This window comes from Lepisma saccharinum, chromosome 22 (assembly GCF_977018435.1).
Source record: "Lepisma saccharinum chromosome 22, izLepSacc3.1, whole genome shotgun sequence".
Lineage (NCBI taxonomy): Eukaryota > Metazoa > Arthropoda > Insecta > Zygentoma > Lepismatidae > Lepisma > Lepisma saccharinum.
The window spans coordinates 4,135,189-4,155,145 of record NC_139250.1 but is presented as its reverse complement, the minus strand read 5'-3'; the positions used below and the strand labels follow the sequence as shown (position 1 = coordinate 4,155,145).

The 19,957-nt window shown below is 36.7% G+C and overlaps 1 protein-coding gene across 1 annotated transcript in view; it reads right to left on the bottom strand.

The window, feature by feature from the left end:
• Positions 1 to 3,441: 3,441 nt before the first annotated feature.
• Positions 3,442 to 19,957, bottom strand: part of Nhe1 (Na[+]/H[+] hydrogen exchanger 1) — a 36,405-nt gene continuing 19,889 nt past the window's right edge. Inside the window, exons 10-15 of the mRNA XM_083144192.1 lie at positions 17,525 to 17,641; positions 15,112 to 15,306; positions 13,987 to 14,129; positions 11,782 to 11,862; positions 9,984 to 10,127; positions 3,442 to 7,322 (exon numbers count right to left, since the gene is read on the bottom strand). Coding sequence (XP_083000318.1) covers positions 7,212 to 7,322; positions 9,984 to 10,127; positions 11,782 to 11,862; positions 13,987 to 14,129; positions 15,112 to 15,306; positions 17,525 to 17,641 — 791 coding nt within the window. The 3' untranslated portion in view covers positions 3,442 to 7,211. The remainder of the gene's footprint in view (positions 7,323 to 9,983; positions 10,128 to 11,781; positions 11,863 to 13,986; positions 14,130 to 15,111; positions 15,307 to 17,524; positions 17,642 to 19,957) is intronic.

Genomic DNA, 19,957 nt, shown 5'->3' with positions numbered 1-19,957 from the left:
GGGGCTGGCCCCCGTATAATGTGACGGGAGCAAAATAGCCTAAGTGCTGACGCTCCCAAAATTTTAAATTCAAATCAAATCACCTTAATTTTACGAACAGTTTTTTCATACACAGGTTCAATATAGTTTTTCTTTAACGTACTCTCATCGGGCACTGACAACCGTGTGTACTTTTCAAGGAACCCTTTCAAGGCCGGATGGTTCACCTTGTTGAGTGTGTAAACGATGCACACAAGTCAACATTAAATTCCTTTAAATTTTGGTTCTTGGAAGAACACTGCTCAAATTAATTGCGTAAGAGAGGCTGCCGAGATTTACTTCCTTGCAGATTCTTGTTCTTTTGATGCTTAGAGCTGGTAATATGTTGCTGAATGCGATCTCTCTGGTGTTTTTCATCTAATGTGATTCCCGTATCACAAACCGTGCATCGAATAACAGTTCCATGACTTTCTATGAACTCGTGCTTAAATTCTTGAACCAGACTGAGAAATCGGGATCTGCTGCCTACATTTTCACTTTTCACTGCAAAAAACTACACAAAATAGTTTTACCTAATGTCAAGGGGGCTGACGTCAGTGCCAGGGGGGGCTCGGCCCCTGCCTGGCTATGGGCCTGCTTCACCCTCAGGTCTTCCAGAATATATTAATGTAACTCCTTCATGGGTATTTATTTACCTCTCCAAACTCTGACCATCTGACTTCACTTATATCTAGGATGTTCAGACCATAGCTCTTCATGCAGGCCACTGCCTGCTGTAGTTTTCCACTCTCCCACTGGGTTCTTACATTCCATATTCCAATTCTCGTTGTCCTTTTCAGGCCAAGTGTCATCGTCTTAGAATCAGTTCGGCTTCCTCTTGTTGATGTTTCTTTAATAGTGCGATTTAAAGTGTGCGGGTTATTGGCCCACAGCACCCGAGCTTGGTGATGGGGCTGCCAAGCCTCAAAGCAGGCTAATTTTCTGTCGGGGTGTTTTCCCCGTTTCTTTGAGGATCCCTCCTCTCCACAGACAAGTGGCTTTTTCTCATATTTATACTCGATGAGAATAAGTGTCTCTTCCGCCAGCTATGCCGTTCCGAAGGTCTCCTTCTCCACCATAGTTGCCGTTGAGGTCTTTACCAAAACCCTGGCAAGGGGCCCTTACAAGGTACTACCAGCCGGTGCCAGCTAAACCAAGTTTTTTTAAAGAGGTGTTACTCCACCTGGTTCCTGGTTTTTCCACCTCCTTTGCAGTTGAGATGGCCATCCATCTTCTTCCGCCATTTACCAGTAGGTTTCTTCTTAGTCTGACTCTTTATCACTAGCCTGTCCAGCATGGGAGAACCTACCAGTAGCTATGCTACCGCTGGTATAGCCTAGTGCATGGCCGTAGGCAGGAAAAAATTTCGGGGGGATCATTCATAATTGTTCCCATGGGTGTCGCCAGAAATTTGAATAATAGAAATAAGAACAATAATTGTACAATAATAATTAAAATTTCATAATAAAACAATTTTATTCCATAATACTAATAATAATAATTATTATATTATTGTTATATCCTTGAGGTGGCTTACTCAATCAAGCAGATGAGTGAATATCCAGCACAAGTTTCTTTTTGCTTTTATTACGTTTCATACAGTGTGTACTGAAATGCACAATTATTATACTCCGTCATTAAACTTTAGATACCTTCAAGAGAAAAGCTTTAAAAGTTAGATGGAAATTTTAGTCATAAAGTTTTTGTTGTTTGACTTTAAAATTAAATTTTTGGAATTTTGAAAAGTGTGGAAGCAGTTATTCTTTTTAAAAACTTAGCCTGGTGCATGGATTGTAACCTCAATCGCGAACGTAATGCGCTACAAAACTGGAGATAATAGGTTTGAACTCCTATCAAGGGGTATTTTTGACTTTATCGGACAGGGAATTTAAAAGCTGGAAAGGGAATTTTGGGACAATCATAAGGGAATCTTCAGTCTATATTCCTTGTGATGCGGGAACAACACTGGAAAGATGACAGCAGAAGTGATAATGGAGGGGTCGCCGGTGGGCTACGATTCTGAGAATAAATCCTGTTTCACTCAAGTTTCAGAATTCCAAATGTATGAAAATTCTAGCTCGATCGTTTCAACATTGTCTCCATTTATTTTTGTGATGCTTCGAAAGAAAAATTGAAAATTTGTTACAGATTTTGGTTTCTGAACATCAATTAATCCAACATGTCAGAAGTTTCGGGGGGGGGGGGGGGGTTGAACCCTAGAAACCTCCTCTCTAAATACAGCCATGGCCTAGTGGATCATCAGAATATGCAAGCCCCACCACCAACTACAAGGTCATGCAACCACTAGGTGGGACATGCCTAGTGTAGCCTGCAAATACTCTGTGGGTGTTGCATTACAGGTATTTAATGTTACTCGGGCGGGTGAAAAAAAGTAACATAAGCGGATGGGTTTGGGTCTCTCAGACCCAAAGTAAAATATTCAGTTCAGAGGTTATTTCAATTTTATTACTACAAGTGCATACTACTAGAGCATAATATTGTTTTAAAATATGTGTTTTAATAAAATAAAGTTTTTAGTATCTCTGAACCAAAAATTTCATTTTGGGTCTGTGAGGTCCAACCTGTCCATTTTAGAGACTTTTTTTCACCAGACATCACTCCCCAAAAGATCACCAATCTCTTATTCTGTCAGGTGATGCACCATTGTGGAGAAAACTCATCTCGTAAACACTGATTACAGCACACAATGTTTACAAAGTACTACTCACAAAACATACAAAACAAATGGGCTGAGAACAACGTCGATCTTGCAAAATTCACACACACACACAAAAACTTATATGGGTGGACAGGCTGTTTTTCCTAGACCTAGGGAAGAGTTTCAACACATGTAGCAGAATGGTCTCGATGATACAACTACTGACACCTACAGAATATAGACCGAAGGTACTGAGCGCGACAGTACGTTGAAAACTTTATCGGGGATTCAGAGAAATATAACCACCTGGATCTCACAGACCCAGTCCGTCCATTCTAGGGTTAAATGAATGAAAGTAAACAGAGTTGAACAAATCTTGCTTTTCTGGAGGAGTGTTCCCCACAGTACAGTTGTCTCCTGACAAGTCTGCATAGCTTTAAGCTTTCTGAAATGAGGTATTTCTCACTCCAACCCTTCTTCTTTCACACCTGGCCTTCCATCAATGGGAGCATTACCATGATGAATAAGCATGAGAATATTTTCAAATGCCTAGATTTCTTAAGATATGAATTATTACATGCCTCAATCTTTTAACATTATGTGAAGCAAATTCAAGTAGAACTCCCGGTGCCATTAATTCCAAAAATTCAAGGAATTTCTGGTCAGTAGATACCCTGAAAAAATTAAGCCACACATTCAATACTTCATTGTGACAATAAACCAGATGACGGGAAGGGAAGAAGAAAGTACATCTAGCATAAGAAGCATATCTGTTTAATACTTTATAAGAAAAAAAAGGTACAGAATTCAAAATGTAGTAACATCAATTTTTAAGAATTCACCGACTAGGAATATCATTTAAAATCTTATCATACAAACAACTTATTTACATTACACTTCAGAAGAAAGGCTAAACAAAATTTACAAAAATAACCATTTACTATGTACAGTCATTATGAAATGGTAATTTTGTTACTTGTGAACCCAGTTTTCTTTTTTTTTTTTAATGAGATCTGGAAAAAAAAAACTGGACCCCATATTCCACAACCATGTAGAAAAATACTCCCAATTCATAAAAAAAAATAATGGTGATGCTAAAATACAAATCCACTAGGCATTTTTAGTGAAAAATAACATTACTTACCTTTATGCAACACATTTGCATTTTGGCAAATGACAAACATACGGAATATTTCCAGAGATAAATTAATAGGCAATAAATAAACTGTTTTCATAAACACATTTTGTAGGAATTTTCATTAACAAATAAATATGCTAACTTACACTTAAAACTTTGAGCAATAGGCATTTAAATATAAATTTCAAATTAGTAATTTCTTTACAAACTTTAGTTACTGCTAACATCTAGTCGATCTAGTTATTCATATATAGTATGCTTTTGATTATTATTTACAGGTATAAAATTTACATGAAACCTTTACTAAATAACCGTCAGGGAAAATACAGATGTAATGACAGATCCTTCACTGTCAGTGAAAAAATAAAGACTTTTGTATTTGGTGAATGGGCACTCATCTTTTCTAAAAGCATAATATTTTGGAATGTAAGTGCTTGAGAGTAATTTATTTAGGAATTTCTTATTTGGTAATTTAATCACAAAGTGGCCGACAGCTTTCTGGCTCATAATCATTTTCAACGCATATCGCACACTGAAATATCTTTTAAATCTATGTTGGTATTTTAATATTGTTAATATTCTGGGAGAATTACTTCAAACAGTTATACTGTACTACTTATTTCAGTAATTTTAAAGTATAGTGGCGGATATCCATCCAGGAAACCCAAATAACTGCAGCATACTGATCACGCATCAGAAAATCCCAAGAGAAGAATTGCACCAAGAGGTTTTGGTTGATAGTGTATAATATCTACAGCACCTTGAATAGGTACTGTGGAAAACGGGTGCTGTAATAATATCTAATACTGTATTGCCAAAGGTGCCAATGGCCATTCGATCGTCAAAGTCATGCAGCTACAGGCCTGGTAGGAAATTGAATGGGTGATTGTCTGTGAACAGCAAATGCTGTTGGCATCTTTTCATAGCTCCCATGTACTCCAATGGTTAGTGCTGTCACCTTCGGTACAAGGGGACCTCTCTTTGATACTTCAAGACTTCAACCCAGAATTAAAGAAAAAAATATATAATAAACACTTACGTGAGTGAGTATCTTTGTTAAGACAATCTTGTAAACGATGTTTCGCAGAGCTACGCTCCGCTTCTTCAGGTTTCTTTTTTATCAGCACATAAAATACTTCGTAAGGTGATGAACTTGTGAAACGTCGTTTACAAGATTGTCTTAACAATGATACTCACTCACGTAAGTGTTTATTATATATTTTTTCTTTCATTATAATAAAGTGAGTAAACGCACTATCTTAAAATGTAAATTTAACCCAGAATTGTGAGGATAATTATGGAGGTACTTGAAGAGTAGCAGTATTGAAATCTGGTCTTGAAAGCCAGCAAATTATGGTGATGCTACTCAACTCACTGACCACACATCACCGAATGTAAAGCCACTTGACCTCAAAGGGTCGAGTTTGTAATGGTAAAGGTACATAAATTATCAGCAAATTTGCTAACTTTAGTGAGCCACCATCTTTACATGAATAAAAGTTTCCCAACTTATTGTCTACATACAGAACTTGCACAGTTAGTCAATTGGTGAATATATATTTTACATATGAAGGATGTGTGTCTAAAGCAGACAAAACTTTCTAAAATTAAAGCAAAGATGTCACCATTCTGCAAGCTGGAAAACATACTTTTTTAAAAAAATATTAACAGCATACAACACACTGGGAATGTTCCATCCGAGAATATCAGTGTTGTTCTTGAAGGTTCGCATAACTACTTTTTGTACATGCAAAATAATGTAACAGCCCCTTTTGTATTTAAAATTAACATGAATAGTTTCGTAATCTATGGAATTATTATCAGTGCTTAACATTTGACGATTTGCAGAAGTAATTGTATGTTACGATTTTGATTTTGTCGGTATGTGAAAATTGCGGAAAACAGACGACTTCTTCAAATAGGCATCCAAATATTTTATAACTCTATCGTTACTTTCATGATGAAATCAGTTTTTTTTGTCTTAAAATTTTCTCCCAATGGGGCTTTATGGAAACTAATGAACACCAGTGCAAGCAAGCATCCTGATGAACAGACGAGAAAGAAGATCTGTGGCACCTGTAATTACCTGTCACCAGAAATGGTGCAAAGATGTGTAGCTTGAAAAAGTTTTGGGATACCAAAACGAAACATCACAGATAAAATGAAATAAGAACCACTAAAAAGAACTGCGTTAGATTATTTTGCATGTTCCATGCGTATCTACTGATAGTATTTTATTAACAAATGCATCTAGAATAGATTCACACATTGGCTATATCAACTGTACATCACAATAAACTTACACAAGTATAAATATATTAAAGACTCCTCTCTGTTAGTACGATACACTCATATTTTACATGTCAAAACGTTTTACTTTTTAACTATCTTATAAATTGACTTTCGATGCTAACAATATTTAATTTGTTACAAAACTTCTTACGTCACGTGCAGGCAACATTCTTGTCAAACAATACACAAAACAGTGTCTTGTATCATGCTATTTATATGTCTTGTGTGTTGATTAACAAGAATATTTTATTCTTTACTATAAAACTACATCCAAAATTTTGACAAACAAAAAGTGTTAAAATTGAAACCAGTCAGAAGTAAACAAGCAAAAAAAAAAACTTATCAGACAAAATTTTGGACAGTGAAATATGAACAAAAATTGGGTTTGAAATATGGAAGAAATATTACAAGAAAGGTGGGATAAGCACAGAATATAATGAAAAATTTTATGATGTAACAGTGCAAAACTGTTACATTAAAAAAATGTATGACAATGTTCCACCAAATGCATATTATGGGAGTAATATATGTAAAATCCGTAGACGTAGATATATAGACCTATATTTTAGGATTTATAGTCTAGATAAATAAAAGTATATGAACAATAAATTATTTCAAACAAAAACCCAATTTGTTTACAACAAGCAAAATACTGAAAATATTGGTAATATCTTTACTGTAGTGCAAATCAGGTGAAGCATTTGAACAGGAAAGGTAAAGATTATTAGCTTTACATTAATACACCAATATTAAAAATCTCTGAAAGGAGGCTATGAAAGCTACCCAATAAAAGTATAAAGTTATAAAAAAGGAAAGAAACCAATGTTGAAAAGTTAACCTTAAAGTACATTATTAACATTAAACATTGTACATTAGACAACATTGGATCTCAGCTTGAAAGACCTTTAAATATTATACAATGTTAAATACAACATATAAAAATATAATAGATAAACATGAAAGCCCATGAAATAAGCGAGCAAATATTAAAAAAAAGCATCTTCATTTGTAAATTTCTTCAGAAGTTCAGTCTCTTATGTATGGATTCCTCGTCTATCAATCCTGTACGCTGACTGGCGACCACCTACTCCTCGTCTCCATTTGTCATTCATGAGGGACTTCAATGTCCTCTTCCGATTCAGTTGGAGAAACCCGAATTGCCTGGTACCACTGGTTGGTTAAGTCAGTCATCTGGGTTTTGCAGTCCTTCAATTCCTGCAGAAAGAAATATGTTGATATACAGCATGTCCACAAAAACATTCCGTGATTATAAACGACCACAAAATTTTAATTATGTATATTACAAAATTTATACCGATACCATTCGAAAGAACAGCTCAGAGAATTTTAGTTGATGTGTAATTGTTGGCGTTAACTACAACAATAGATTGCATAACAATAAAAGAATGAATTTTTAGATTGTCAATGTGGTATTGTAAATAGCATTGCTGTTAGAAGCAAAAACGTAGTTGGTGTGTACTGGAATACCATAACACACAGAGTGTAGTGACTGTTCAGCGTGCCTTCCGACGGATCTTCAGACATGCGGCACCTACTGACAAGAAGATTCTGAGATAGTACAGAGATTTTGTAGAACAGGTGCGGGAAACATTTGTACGTAATCCTATGAAGTCTGTGCATAGAGCTAGCCTACAGTTAATCATCCCTAAATCCTCCGTACTCGTTTGGAGTTTCATCCCTACAAACTGCAGTTATGACGGTATGGGTCATAATTACTCTCCTGAGAGGAGATTCTTTTCTTTTAAGCATTCAGTGACTGAACTTATTACGAATTATCAGCATATTGATATTGTAACTCAATTGTTGCTTTGTCCATTGAATGCACACTTAATTAAGAAAGTTCACAAGAGGTGTCACCAGCTCGCAATCATTAACAGTTCTGATTCTGAATTTTCTCACGAGATGTCATTCCAATGTAAAGGAAAGACATTGAATTCATCTCGCAAAACAATCTAAAAAATTACCATTAAAAAAATGTACTTGACAATTAAATACATTAATGTATTAATAGGGGCATGCATATTTCGTTTTTGATGAAAAAACGAAATTTGAAAAAACACATTGTAGTGTTAAATTTTCATGTTTCTGAAAGGTGTGAGATGCATTTTGTGGCCATGTTTTGTCACGAAATAATGCGAAATGAACTGCAAAAAGCGAAATTAACTCTTAAACACGAAATTTAGGGTTTATTCACCGACGCGGCACCTTCTGAGGTCTGAATTATCCTGAGAGTTATGCAATTCTCGGAAAATTGATTTATTCACACATTGAGTGCCACTGAGGTAGGTAGTTAGGTATTAAAATTTTTGAATTTCTGCTTCTAATGGCACCAATTTCATATAAATATGAGTACCGAGAGCAATGCTATGTGTGTTTATAATCACGGAATGTTTTTGTAGTCACGTTGTATTTTTCTGTCAGATGATAAACTAAAACGATAATATGCTAGAGATGGGTCGATATGAAGTTTAAGCCAATTGACTTCCTTAATAAATGTGTGTTTCCAGGTGACTGCAATGCAAAAGAAGTTGTTTTTTTAGAGATTTACTTTTTTATAAAGTATGAGCCACGGTAGCTCAGTCTGGTTTGGTTTGATTTGATGTTTTTAAGTCCACTTTGTGCACAGTAAGACTAATCGGGACTGGACCTACAGTTTAATGTGGGATCCGAATCACTATGTGCCTCCACCAGGTATCGAACCCGGGACCCCTCGACTACAAGGAGACAACGCTACCACTGCACCATTGGGGAGGCCCCCTAGTGCCCAGTGGAGGCACATAATGACTCAGAGACCACTTTAAACTGTAGGTTCAGTCTCAATTGGGGATAAAATGAACTTGAAAAACAAACTCAACCAACACATCCTTTCAGAAATGAAGGGAAAGATCATACATATCAGTTACACAACCTAGCCGATCAGTCTAATCCCTAACATATGCCCAACCCTTCGATCTCAACCACATATTTCTGACAATTCCATAACACTCGGCCACCATCTAGAAGTATTTTCTATCGCTGATTTGGTATATTTTACTTCATATCTCTGCCACTTTTAGTTAATCACAAAGATAAGGATGAGTGATGATGTTGATGAAGGCACACACACCCATGCCAGGATTCAAACCCAAGACCCCTGGCATCGTAGCATGCTGTGACAATGACTGCTTCATGGAGGCCGGCCATCCAGCAGTCCAACACTGGTGAGAGCACTGTTTTGTCCAACACCTGGTGCTATCTTTTCCCATTGTCTGGCTACACTGCAGTACGACGCAACTAGGCTACAAACTTCACCATAAGATGAAAATGTCCTTTCATCATCACTTTTCATTTGCAATTATCCAAAAATTGCAGAAAAGCAAAAAATAAAACAAATCAAATGAATTAATGTCAAGAAAAAACTTGTACCACTCGGCTGCATGAACTCAAGTGTCAAAATGAGGCATTAACAAACGAAATTTGTTCATCTTGATGCTCTCTACATGCTGCAAAAGTCTGTCAGCGCTGTGCGGCCAATATAGGGTTTGCATGAGGCCTAATGGTTAGTGCTCCCCAGTTGGGATCCTCCAAATTTCAATTGACCCAGTATCATTAGGAAAATTAGAAATTCAAGACCCCAGTCTCGAAAGTCACAAAAAACAGTGGTGATGGTACACGATACGCTAACCAGGGCGAGTTTCCTGAATCTATTCTTTTGTTTTCACTGCTCGTATGACATGAATATTTGCATTTGCTTTCCTGTTTCAACAACAAGATCACCAATTCGTCACTCAGCAAGTAAATAATAAAGATAAAAGAAATCAGCATGAAAAATAATTTTAATCCATAATTAAAACCAAGAATTTCTGTAAGGCTTACCTGCTGTGTAAATCTGCGAGTGAAGAAAGGAATAAAGTATTTCAAGTCCCACTTGGCAAAGCCTCGGATTCGATTCTGCAAGAAACCAACTTCCAGTTCTTCCTCTGTTATCTCCGATAAGTGCTCCGAATCAATCGTTTGTCCCTGTGCAAAATACAAATCTTCTTAGCTGCTTTGTAACTTTATGGTACTAAATGTTAACCTGATCAGTATACAGCTCAATAGTTCATTTAATGCTGCTTATTCCTGTTACTTGGATTAAGTCTGATAACGGAAAGAGTAGAAACAGCAGTGATTTTTGTTGGAGATATCATCCCAGCATTCTAGTCTACAACCTCCAGTTCTGTTGCAGGATTTTACAAGATAATAGTATGGTTATGTTACACTAGATAGAGAATACTACATATAATGGTTAAGTATTACAACCACACAACTTGAAAATACCTATCAGAACACAGAGAAAATGCAAAATTTACATTTCAAGTGCTCCACGTTGCACTGAGCTTTGATTTTGTCTTTCTCCGTGTATGTTGTCGGGGAGAGAAAGAGAGAGAATGATTGCAGAAAAATGAAAGATGCAGGAATATTTTATAATATTATGCTCTATTGGGACCACATTGAATATATCATGTGGAAAATTGTAATATCTGGGAATGTAAATTTGGGGCTCTACTATGTTTAAAAGCTTAGTGGGAAAAATATGAACCACAAATTACTTCACCATAAAGTAATCTGTAAGCCCTCAATCCTAAAAATACCTAATGATCATAATAATAGTGGTGACAGTTATTATAAATATTATAACAGCAAAATGTAATGTTAATATGCTACCAACTCCATCCTAGATGCTGCAACTTGTGTTCATGAAGCTAGTACAAGGGACATTCCGAAAGTAAGTTTAGTCAGTTTTTTTTCACAGGGAAGCTGTATTACAAAGTGAGAAAAAACATTGCCATAACAAAATACAATCTTTCCTGTATTCACGATGGGAGGAGCGAGAGCAGAGGAGCGATGGCGCATGCGCAGTGTGCCGAAGAATAGAGATAAGCAGCAGACCGACGTGAAGGAGCTCATTCGAGTGCAAACCAGTATGGCAGAAAGACGTGTGCTGGAAACGTGGTCACAAATGGAAGTGTGGCACGCTATTGCCACACACCAAGCAAAGTGAAGTCCGCCATTTGACGCAAGAGACCATGGCTCCTGAGTAGAGGGATTTTGTTCTTGGACGACAATGCAAGACCCCACATAGCAAGGGTCACTGCAGAACACATTTGTTGTCTGGAATGGGAGAGATTGAATCACCCACCCTACAGCCCCGATCTTGCCCCATCAGACTTCCACCTTTTTCCTGTGCTGAAGTCAGCACTTTTGAGACGTCACTTCGGAAGCAACGAAAAGGTGCAACAGGCTGTGAAGAACTTCCTTAAATCGCTGGGCACCGATTTTTACTAGGAGGGTTTCTTGAAATTGATTTCACGGTACGACAAATGTTTCAATGTCGGTGGCGACTATGTGGAAAAATAGCCAAAAGATTGTATTTTGTTATGACATTGTGTTCTTCTGTTTGTAATGAAGCTTCCCTGTGGAAAAAAAAGAAGAATCTTACTTTCGGAACGTCCCTCGTAGTTCTAAGAAATTAATCCGACAAATAATATATAAAACACACCAGCACTGAAATATGAAACTGTACTTACACAAAACTTAAAATTTAGCTCACTCACAGAAAACAACAAGTCTACCAACAAAACATTGTGGACACTGCACTATTTATCGTTAACCTGGAGTACTACACACTCACCATTTCCCTTGTCTTGCTCAAGGTTATCTCCTTTTCTCTTCTCTTCCTTCGACTTCTCTTCTTTTTGTCTGCTTGAAGAAACTGCAACACAAAAATTACATTCAACAAAATAGTTGTCGAAATAATATTCACAACAAACTTCATTTATTTGTTACAAAGTAAATGAACAGTGTAAAGATACTTCAAAACATAGTCTGCCTGAACACTGGAGAATGTGAGATTCAATTTGCTGTTCAAACTCAACAAACATTTACAGATATGCTCCCTTAAAGAATTTAATAAAATTGAATGAACAAGTTGTGACATTCAGATAAAAGTACAAATATTATTTTTATTAAACTTACAGCATTATGGACATTTGGTTTCTTGCAGTTTTTTCACCGTACTGTACAGGAAAATAGCACAAGGAGCTTATGATAAGGGAGAAGTACTAAAAATCAAAATTACACATACGGAACAGCAACTCATGTTCAACACAAAACTTTATTAATTTTATATTGTGCCTGCACATTAAATGTTACAGCATTAGAAAATTTTATATCAGCACTGCTAAAAATTCTATGTACGAACACTGGTTTCTGATAGGATTATAAGAAACACACTTATGGTAAAAGTAATGCTGAAATGTTACTACCAGTAATACATTCTTTTTTTAACATTTGTGATAAATGTGCATCAAACAAAATATATATATATATATATATATATATATATATATATATATATATATATACCGTATTTACTCATGTATAATTTGCACTTTGTTCCCAAATGTTTGCACCCAAAAACTTTGGTGCGTATTATGCATGGAATATTTTTTCATGTTTACGGAACCCTATCATGTTATATATCATTCTAAAACTTGAATTCTGTAGTTTCTGAACATGGCAACAGTATTCCATTCAAGATGGTGATGCTAATATGGATGCAGTTGAAATAAACTTATCACAAAATGAAGGAACGTTCAGATTTTTGTGGTACTTTGGATGAAAGAAAAGATAAGGAGAAAGAAAATAATAATTAAAATGTATTACTGGCCAAATAATATGACATACATGGATTGTAAATGCCTTAATGAGAGAAATCTTGTTCTGCTAACTGCTAGTTTGAGGGTCCTGAATGGGCCTCTTACATCAGTCATGGAAAAAGTATATATTTTGAAGGTTTTTTTTATAAAAAGTAAAGACAAAATTAGCAAAACCACGCATAAAATTTTAAAGGCCATTTTCCTTGATTTTTCACTTTGTAATACAATGTTCTGATACACAAGAAAAGCAGTGCTGTTCTGGCAGAATTCGAGCATGCACCTCCCATCACATGGGATGTATATCAGCGGTATTTGTTGGGCGAGAAATAACAGAAAATAACTTCCTGAGCACTGCAAATCCATAACGTAATTTTGATCTCCCTTTCTACTATTACAGAATAAATAAGGTGGTTAAAGGGTGAAAGCTTTGGGATGTTAAACACAGTGGAGGGAGAGGGGGAAGGTGGCTTGGGTTGGTGACTTACTGTTTACACAAGAGGATATTCTCCTCTTGGTCCACATAGCAACAGGTGACTCATTGAATAGGTATGATGGCATAGCAACAGCTTTATGACCTACAACTAAGAAAGCCATTTCTTGAACCTGGATTATACTGCGCATTATACACAAGATGTAATTTATTGTTACTTTTCCCCATCAAAAACCAGGGTGCACGTAAATACGGTATATACAAATAATACAGGATTGTAATTTACAAGGAACGTGCAAATGATACTCCATTGGTAGTTCTGTGAACCACTGAAGGTTCTGTGCTCAAGTCTTGATTAATTTGGTTCATTTTCCTTTGCATTTCTGCAACTTTTGGCTATCGCGTAGATGAGGATGAGTGATGATATGATGAAATAGATGAAGGGGACACCCACAGAGAACACCCATGCCCAGGCTGGGATTTGAACCCGGGACACCTAGCATCACTGTAGCATGCTGTGCTAACCACTCTGTCAGGTCCTGACCTTCATCAATATCCTTCATCATTCATCCTCATGATCACAAATAGCCTCACTGGACAGAAAAGCATTCCGAACTTAAGGAAAACACAAACAAATGCTATTCCATTTAGCATAACACATAAAATGTTCTCTCAACAGTGGGTAGCACACAAAAATTATAATTATTTCACGAAACACTAATTTATATTTAATTGCAATGTAGCTTACCTTCATCAGAGGCATTGTTGACCCTCCGAAAATCAAGATTGTGAACAAAACTATGATTAACGTTGTTGTGACTATGACATGTCTTGTGTCATCCCCAAATTCAAGATGCAGTGACAACGCATATGCAATGGCTCCCCGCAAACCTGGAAGGAGGTCTAAATATTACAAATTAATACTTCATGTTATGATGGTCACTATTTATGATTATGAGTATCTCTAACGTTTCCCATAATTCCTTGCTTTCTTCCATACCCCATCCTTAAGGCTCGGCTGGATCTTTGGCCGATGCGAGGGCAGTTTTTTTGAATTTTCCTCTCCTTTCGAAAAACAGGTATGGTATTCCAAAATCTGAAAAGTAACATATGTAGAATTCCTTCTAGAGCATTTATATGAATCTTCATATGGTTTGCTTTTGCCGTCGTCTATATATTCTCAATAGTGTTCTCTGTTCCATAGACTGCCCAGTGAATATAGAAGCCAAATAGACATTTTTGAAAATCTGGACCGTTTCAAAAGAAAGTTAACTAAAATATGTAAGTTTTGTAAACACATGTAATTTCATTCTATGTTATTATTTTTGTCCGTATGTTTTGTTAATTCGTTCCAAAATGAGATGGTGAATGCTGTATTTAGAATCTTCTATCAAATAAATAAATAAATAGTTTCATAGCCAAGCCTTAAACCAAACACTTATTGCACTCATAGCTGAAACAACTTTTTCTGTGTCATATCCGAAATGGACATTTTACACATGAATAACAAATGACAAGTGAAATAGTTGATATTAAATGAATAAAAACTTCAGGTGAAAAAGTTGATGTGTATTACATTTTCAAAATCATATTTTTCCAGGATGAGAAACAAATCTCAATAATTAAATAGAAAATATGTATGGAAACAAAGTAAAAAAATAAATAAGAAAACACATTTCATATTTGTTTGCCCTGTCTCAGAATATTCATAATGGCTCAGACTAAAAGTGATAGAATATAATGTTCATAAAACTAGGTCTAATATTATAATTGCCGTACTGCTACTCCTATATGGGAATGAGTAGGTTGCAAAGCAAGCTATGTGATAACTTAATGCCGAAAATAACAGCAGATTAAAACTAAAAATCATTACCACTGAACCACATGATGAACATCATCTTCTTCGTTATTTGGTGTTCTCGAAAGCGATTCACAAGAATGGACAGAGGGAATATGTTAAGGGCTCGGCCCAAAAGACACAGGATAATACTCCAGATCACGAGCGCCGGTTCTACTCTATGTCGGAAACTAAATATGGCAAGGCCCAGGTACGCGAAGACACATGTTTCTGAAAAGAAAAGTAACATGATAAAAAAAATCACCAGCATGTCTTTCATGTACTTCTATATGGTACAATATTTTTTTCACTGTACATATGATAATTGAGGATCCCAAAATCCTTTGTCGTAGTGTAGTCAAAGGGCAGCTACTCCATGACCCAGAAAAAATTCACGAATTTCAGGTGAAAAATACTAACAATTGTTGTTATAAAAATTAATATGCATTTACATTTTATGCTAAATATTTATGAACAGTTTCTTTTATTAAGCACTTGAATAACTTACAGACTTTTTCCCATACTGGGATGTTGAAAATTAATAGTTAACATGTGACTAAATGACGACTCTCTTCCCTTTGGATGTCTAAAAACAGGAGTTCCCTTGAGTTGTCTAAAGACAATTGAGTTCTCAATCTTGGCCATTTTGGAGGTGATGTGATCAGCACCATGCTCTGACTGCCTTTACCCCTCAGAGTTGGCCACAGGTACCCACTGATTATTTGAGGCTGGGTGAGTCCCAGAGCCACTTTATGCGGGGACAAAGTCAGAAAAATTCCGACCTTAGATCACCCCCCCACCAAAACTTGGGTCTCCTGCGTGGCAGTCAAACGCCCTACCAACTAGACCACCGTGACTCTGAGTTGTCTATAACAAACCAAAAATAGTCAAATAGTGGGCAAGAAGTGAGTAAAATAGAGTGTGTTACATGCAATACGTAAGCAAAGTCTGTTACAAGGAAAAAGAACTAGGCAAGGCAAATATCTGAATCAAAATACATGTTGGGGACAGTGAACATTTTCCTTCCTTGTTTTTAAAAAGTCAAAACACTAAAAAACAATGAACGAATTCATGAAAAGACCAAAAATAAAAACATCACTGGAAAATCAGCAAAGAATAGGGTTATGATAAGTTGCTAATGAACACTATACATGTTATCTAAGAACTGAATTCTCTAAATGTTAAAGACACCGATTGGTTCTTGATTAGCATGCAATGTTAATTGGACATTAACCATTCTCTAGTGATCCTGCTGTTCTTATACTTAGTCTAACAGTATGTCTCGAGAGAGCACCTCTTCTCGTCTTTACGTGAACAATTAGGTAAATAAAATAGTAACTTAATTGAGACAAAAAGTAATTCAGAATTTCAAGGATGGACGGGAAAGGTGTCACCGTGGAAGAGTTAGTTGATGCATCATTTTGGAGTTGAATTAAGTCCACTTTATGCACAGATATGGCAATTGGGACTAGACCTACAGTTTAAACTGGGATCAGACGCAATATGCACCAGGTTTCGTGTTCTAGACTTCTTGATTACAAGGTGATGTTACCACTACACCAATGGGGAGGCCCACCACATTGTAGTAAAATCACAGACGTCTGATTGATTGATTGATTTGCTCTATTTTACTTCGTTCGTTGCGTAACTTTTGGCTAATTTGCGAAGATGTGGATGAGTGACGTTGTGATAAAAAGACACTCACAAACATCCATGCCCAGGCTGGGATTCGAACCTGGGACCCCTGGCATTGTAGCGCAATGTGCTAACCACTCTGCCATGGGGGTCGGCAAAATCACAGATGTGTCATAGGTTTGATCCCCACTACCAAAATAACACAAGAACGTAGAATGTCTAGAATGGTGTTTGAATAGGTATTGGGAGGCCAGAATTAAAGTTACCCAACTCAGAGCCCTCTGTAGCCTGTTTGAGACATCGTAGAACTCTGAAATTTGGTGAATCCACTATGCAGACCATGGGGAAGAGAATGGCGATAATAAAGAAACAGGCAAATTTTCTACCACCAGGTTGAAATGAAGGGCTGTACTTCCATGATGGGTTGTAATAATGACGTAAACTGCTCCAATTGGTTATGGATTTGCCTTTACCTTGCAATCTTGCAATAAACGAGAGATTATTTTCTCGCAACTTCCAGCCACTAACAAACGTCTTTCTAATTAATAACTCAGCTAAATTATTTATGTTTTTCAATATTCATTATTACAGTGCCACATTTCAACCTGGTGGCAGAAAATTGAACTATATTTTATTATCGCCATCCTCTTCCCCATGGTCTGCATAGTGGATTCACCAAATTTCAGAGTTCTACGATGCCTCAAACAGGCTACAGAGGCCTCTGAGTTGGGTAACTTTAATTCTGGTCACCCGGTATAACAGGTAGACAATGCATAATGATAATGGATAATGTCAATGGTGCTTAATAACCTACCTGCAATAAAGGCCAAAGTCCTCATCGTCTGTTGCATTGTTATCTGGGTGACAGGAGACAGGTTGAAGTGAGCGTAATGAGACATAACAATTCCGCAGAACAGAATCGCCATGATTCCTGAGAAAGTAAAAATTAGTCTATGCTGTTAAAATTCACAATGTTGTCACATTGCAACAATGTTTCTTTTGGAACACAATGAGCACAATGAACAGAATTATGGGGCATCATTTTATCAATACAATATAATTCCCACATGTTTTAACAGGGTGGGCACTCTTTCCAAAAATTCAAGCACATAAGCAGATGTTTTCTCTGCTTCAACTTTACATATTACTGCCTCTCACCACACACACACACACAAATGTATTAACAATATAAAGGGTTTGCATGATTCAAATGTACAAAAAAATTCCAATTCAATTCAATGAAATGTTATCTTGTACTCGTGCCCCATTGGAGAAGGGGAGGAAAGCCCTTTCCTTCTCTCTTCCTATTTGTCTTTCTTTCTTTATACAGAAAAACAGGGATCAGGGATAAAATGAAGGAAAGGGGAGGGGGAGGGAGGGAGGGGAGAGAGAGAGAGAGAGAGAGAGAGAGAGAGAGAGAGAGAGAGAGAGAGAGAGAGAGAGAGAGAGAGAGAGAGAGAGAGAGAGAGAGAGAGAGAGAGAGGCAGAGAGAGAGAGAGAGAGAGAGAGGCAGAGAGAGAGGGGGGGGCATCAAAAGAAAGAAAATGCTCTCTCTCTCTCTCTCTCTCTCTGAGGGGGGAGGGAGAGAGAGAGAGAGAGAGAGGGAGAGAGAGAAATTCGTTCTTCTTTTCTGCATCTCTTCTGTTCTTCTTTATTTTTTTGCCCCCCCCCCTCTCAGAAAGAGGAGAGAAGAAAGAAGAAAAGAAGGAAAGAGAAAAAGAGCAACTTTTTTCTGTATCTTTTGCTTTTTCTTCACCCGGGAGGAAGAGGTTGGTGGTGGGTTGGGTTAGAAGAAAAGAATAGCAGAAAGAAAAGGAAAAAGATACCCCTCCTTCCTGCCCCAACCAATCTTTCCAGAGAGTGAGAGAGAGTGAGGGAGAGAGAGAGAGAGCAGAGAGAGAGAGAGAGAAGAGAGGGTTCACCCCTTACACCCGAAAGAGAAAGAAAAGGATGAAAAGGAAAATAACTAACTAACTAACTCTCTAGCCTTCTTAAACCCGAAGGTTCATGGCTGCAGCAACACAGGCCTTCCATGTTTCCCTATCTTGAGCAAGATCTATATACTCTTTTCCATCCCTACCGATTTCCCTTAGGTCCATCTCAACGTTGTCCCTCCATCTTCGTCTTGGCCTTCCTACAGGTCTCTTACCATCAGGTTTCCCAACAAGAATCCTGTAAACTCCTCTTTCCTCTCCCATTCGTGCCACATGGCCTGCCCACCTAAGTCTTCTTGATTTAATTATTCTAATAATATCTGGACACGAATACAAATTATGTAGTTCTAAATTATGTAACCTTCTCCACTCACCTGTCTCCTCATCCCCTTTAGGTCCAAAGATTTTCCTAAGGATCTTATTTTCAAATACTCTCAATTTATGTTCCTCTTTCAATGTAAGGGACCAAGTTTCACATCCATATAATACTACAGGCAAAATTACTGTTTTGTATATTTTAACTTTTAGTTTCTTAGATATTAAACGAGAAGACAAAAGTTTATGAAGAGAGAAGTAACATGCATTTCCTGAATTAAGCCTACTTTTTATTTCCTCTTTAATATCATTTTCATTTGTTAATATTACTCCTAAGTATTTGAATTTGGAAACTGGTTCAAACGAGTTGTTATCAATAATTAGATTTTGATTATTACCTAACACTTGGTTTCGGCCTGTAAGCATATATTTAGTTTTCTCTTTGTTAACTTCCAAACCTATCTCTCTAGCAGTTTTGAAAAATATTTTAGCATTATTCTTAATTGTATTCACATCATCCCCCAGTAAGTCTACATCATCTGCATATGCTAACAACTGAGTCACACCATTTAATTTTAGTCCTTCTTTAGTTTCTTTTACCTTCCTAACAGCATATTCTAAGGCAAAATTAAAGAGCAATGGAGATAATGCATCTCCTTGTTTTAACCCATCATGAATTGTAAATTTGTAAGATTTAATTTCAGGTGCGGAGTTTACAATTAGCTTTTCACTTATTCAGTCTTGAAAAACATGTACAAACACAAGTCACAAATTTTACAGGATATACTCATCTATAAAAATTGTCAATTGTATAAGAATTTCAAACTCACATTTATCTAATCAACTTCAAGGCATCTTATCTTGCAATAATCTTCCATTTGTCAGATAGATTGTTCTGCAAAGAACCCTAAGAACATAAAAGGAGGTACCCAAAAAAAAAACAATCATAATGTTGCGTGGATTACCGATGTAGTTAAGGCTTGTGCCACTAGGTGTCA